The sequence below is a fragment of the Grammomys surdaster genome, unplaced genomic scaffold, assembly GCF_004785775.1.
Source record: "Grammomys surdaster isolate TR1022 unplaced genomic scaffold, NIH_TR_1.0 201, whole genome shotgun sequence".
Classification (NCBI taxonomy): domain Eukaryota; kingdom Metazoa; phylum Chordata; class Mammalia; order Rodentia; family Muridae; genus Grammomys; species Grammomys surdaster.
Genome location: NW_021604646.1, coordinates 7233197 through 7236724, shown reverse-complemented (window position 1 = coordinate 7236724; position 3528 = coordinate 7233197). Strand labels below are relative to the sequence as shown.

Below are 3528 nucleotides of genomic sequence, written 5' to 3'. Positions count from 1 at the left end.
TTGTTAATAGTATTCCCCTCTGAAGCCGGGCAGTGGTGGCGCACGCCTTTAATCCCAGCTCTTGGGAGGCAGAGGCAGGCGGATTTCTGAGTTCGAGGCCAGCCTGTTCTACAGAGTGAGTTCCAGGGACAGCCCGGGCTACACAGAGAAACCCTGTCGTGAAACCACCCCCTCTCCCCCCCAAAAAAGTATTCCCCTATGAACTCTGTTACCTTTTTTGTTTTGTGACGCCCCACCCTCCACCGGTCCCTCAGGAGTAAGCAGAAGCAGGTGAACAGAAAACACAGAAGCATCTTGTAAGCAGGAGAACCTGAGCTCAGATCCCCAGAACTAGTGTAAAAAGCTGGACGTAGCAGAGTGTTCCTGTAATCCTAATACTCCAAGACGGGAGCATCCTGGGAAACTTGTGGGCCAGGTTAGCTTATATGGTTACATTCCAGGACAGCGAGACACCTTGTCTCAAAGATGTGGAAGGCCTTTCAGGACTGACATTCAAGACTGTCCTCAGACCTTTCCAAGGGTGCCATGCACGCACGCACACACACACACACACACACACCCTGCATGAATGTACACACATCTACATGGAGGATGTACACCGAGCAGCGTGCTGGGAATCTCAGAGAAATAACAATTTAAAAGACGGGAGTGGTGGGCAAGGATGATATCCTCATGTTTGGGGATAAAGCCCTGAAATCATTGCTCATCTCTTCCAAATTAGAATTTCATTAAAACTTACAGCCTCAGCCTAGAGTATGATGTCACAGTGCCAGCCTCTCTTATTCATCTTCCACACTGAGGATGGGGGCTGGTAACCCATGATTGTCCTAGATCTAGTTCACGTCACCTTTTATTTAACTATGAGCTCAATTCCTTTTGATAGCTGGAGTCACCTCTACCCCTCCCCTAGCCTTCCACAGCATCCCCTGGGAGATGACTCCTGTCTCCTGATGTCTGAGGAATCACACTTTTGGACCAGCTGAAAGGCTGGATGAAGAGCCTGATGCAATTCTGCTCGGGACTCGAAGTTGATGCATCATTTGATTTACAGTCAGCTGGACGTGACTTCAGACTTTCGGGATATACATCCACTCTTACCCTTTCCTCCCATTAAGTAGAAAAGCAGACAGTGGCTGGGCCTATAGTAATTTTATTGTAACAGAGAAACCAGGTGGCAGTACGTCTACATTATTAGAGTAGATGGTGGTTATCTTTCCCAAGGGCGGAGTCTGAGCCGGGCTGGCAGCACACAAACCCCAGAATATCTCCTGATCCCACCCTACACGTCTGACTCATGTGAAGAGACAGGCTGTGCAGCCAGGATGAATGAAGAGGTCCAGCTGGGCAGAGGCCCCATCCCAGTAGGAGCCAACCAATCACTGAAGAGGACACTGAAATCAAGGGCAGGGTCCCACTCTCCACGGCTCTTTGCTGAGACAGGAGGCTACGGCATGAGCAGAAAAACTACGTTCTCCATTCTCAGATAACTCCCGATAGGATGAGGTTGACGGTCAACCCAGCAGTAGAACGTGATGGAACCCTAGACTCTATAGAACACCGATGACAAGAAGGGGCAGGGGGGACAAGACATCACATCTTCTACTGTCCCTGTTGAAGTGGCAACAGACCTGTTGGTTTTTGTAAAGCATAATTTCTGTAATGTGGTCTGCTGACACGGTTGCTCTACACCGGGAGGAAAAACTTGAGAACAACTGTTAATGACAGAACTAGTTATTTTTCTTTTACAGCCTCTAATATGAGAGGCTCTACCGGGGTCCACGGGGGAGCCCCTGATACCGCCTGAGGCTTCAGGTAAAGCTTCTGACCTATTCCAATGCCATGGCTGACAGGTTTTTGGTGTTGTGATTTTCTTGCACATGTAAACTTTCAGAAAAGCTGGAGACAGAAGGATGAGGGAAAGTTTGGTTTAGAGCCAACGAAGTTCCAGATAGGAGCCGAGCTGCGGAAGCCTCCGCCCTACCTCTTTCCGAGGAATGCGTTCAGTCGTTGAGCGTTATGCACCGTGGTTGAAAACAGGATCTACTCTCACCACCATCCACCCTCCCTCACCCTGCACGTGACTCTCACAAGAGCAAAGGCTGAAGGGAAAGTGGTCTCTGTTCCTTCGAATCTGTAATTACTTGGTGACCTGGTGAATGGCGTGGGCGAGGTAGCCCACATTGCCAGAGGTAACCCCTGCCACAGAGATTCGGCCATCCTTTGTCATGTAGACAGAGAACTCCTTGGTCAGCCGCTCCACCTGCAGAAAGAGAAGAGCTAGACAACCACTTCCAGCGGGGGAGATTTTCTAGCCCTGACAGGGTACCCAATAGCTAACTTGTTAAAAAACAAACAAACAAAATCTTTATTGTTTTCATTTTAAGTTAGGATAGTTTTTTGTTGTTGGTTTTTTTTTTTTTTTTGAGTAAAAGAATAAAAAGTTATTTTAAAGTAGGATCTGGGGCCTGTGAGATGGCTCAGCATCCAAAGGTGCTTGCTACCATGCCCAAAGACCTGAGTTTATTCTCAGAACTTATACGGTAGAAGGAGGAAACTGATTCCTGAAAGTTATCCTCTGACCTATACACATGCCACAGTATGTGCATGCTCACAGACAAAAAAATAAGTATGTTAAAGTCGGAGCCAAGCATAGTAGCACACGCCTTTAATCCCAGTACTCGGGAGGCAGAGGCAGGTGGAGCTCTGTGAGTTAGAGGCCAGCTTGGTCTACATTGTGAGTTCCAGGACAGCCAGGGTTATATAGTGAGACCCTGTCTCTAAAACCAAACCAAACCTAACCCAAAACAAACAAACACACAAAAGCATTAAAGTAGGATTATGATTTCTTTTTTCTTTTCTTTCTTTCTTTTTTTTTTTTTGGTTTTTCGAGACAGGGTTTCTCTGTGTAGCCCTGGCTGTCCTGGAACTCACTCTGTAGACCAGGCTGGCCTCGAACTCAGAAATCCGCCTGCCTCTGCCTCCCAAGAGCTGGGATTAAAGGCGTGTGCCACCACCGCCCAGCTAGGATTATGATTTCTAAGGCATAAACAGGTAGAAAGAAAAAATACCCTCAAAATTAAGCAGCCTCAGAATTCAGTTATGTAACAGCTCTCTCCCCTCTTCCTTTGATATACCAGTAGGCATCATAAGCACGAACAAACAAGCTATTATATACCATGTGTAAATCCCTGGGTTTGGTCCCCAGCACCACAAAAACAAAACAAAACAAACAAACAAAAATCCCAACCCAAACCAAACAACCAAAAACAAAACAAAAAACAACAACAAAAAACAATCAAAAGCCAAACCAAACCAAACAATAACAAAAACATCCACAGAAATCCTTTTCCACCTCAAGCCACTACAACCAAAAACAAAACAAAAAACAACAACAAAAAACAATCAAAAGCCAAACCAAACCAAACAATAACAAAAACATCCACAGAAATCCTTTTCCACCTCAAGCCACTACTACCAAAAACAAAACAAACAAACAAAAGCAAACCAAAACCCACAAAAACCCACCCA

At 46.1% G+C, this 3528-nt stretch overlaps 1 protein-coding gene across 1 annotated transcript in view; it reads right to left on the bottom strand.

The window, feature by feature from the left end:
* Positions 1–1134: 1134 nt before the first annotated feature.
* Positions 1135–3528, bottom strand: part of Got2 (glutamic-oxaloacetic transaminase 2) — a 27803-nt gene continuing 25409 nt past the window's right edge. Inside the window, exon 10 of the mRNA XM_028770391.1 lies at positions 1135–2260. Within this exon, the coding sequence (XP_028626224.1) occupies positions 2138–2260 (123 nt within the window). The 3' untranslated portion in view covers positions 1135–2137. The remainder of the gene's footprint in view (positions 2261–3528) is intronic.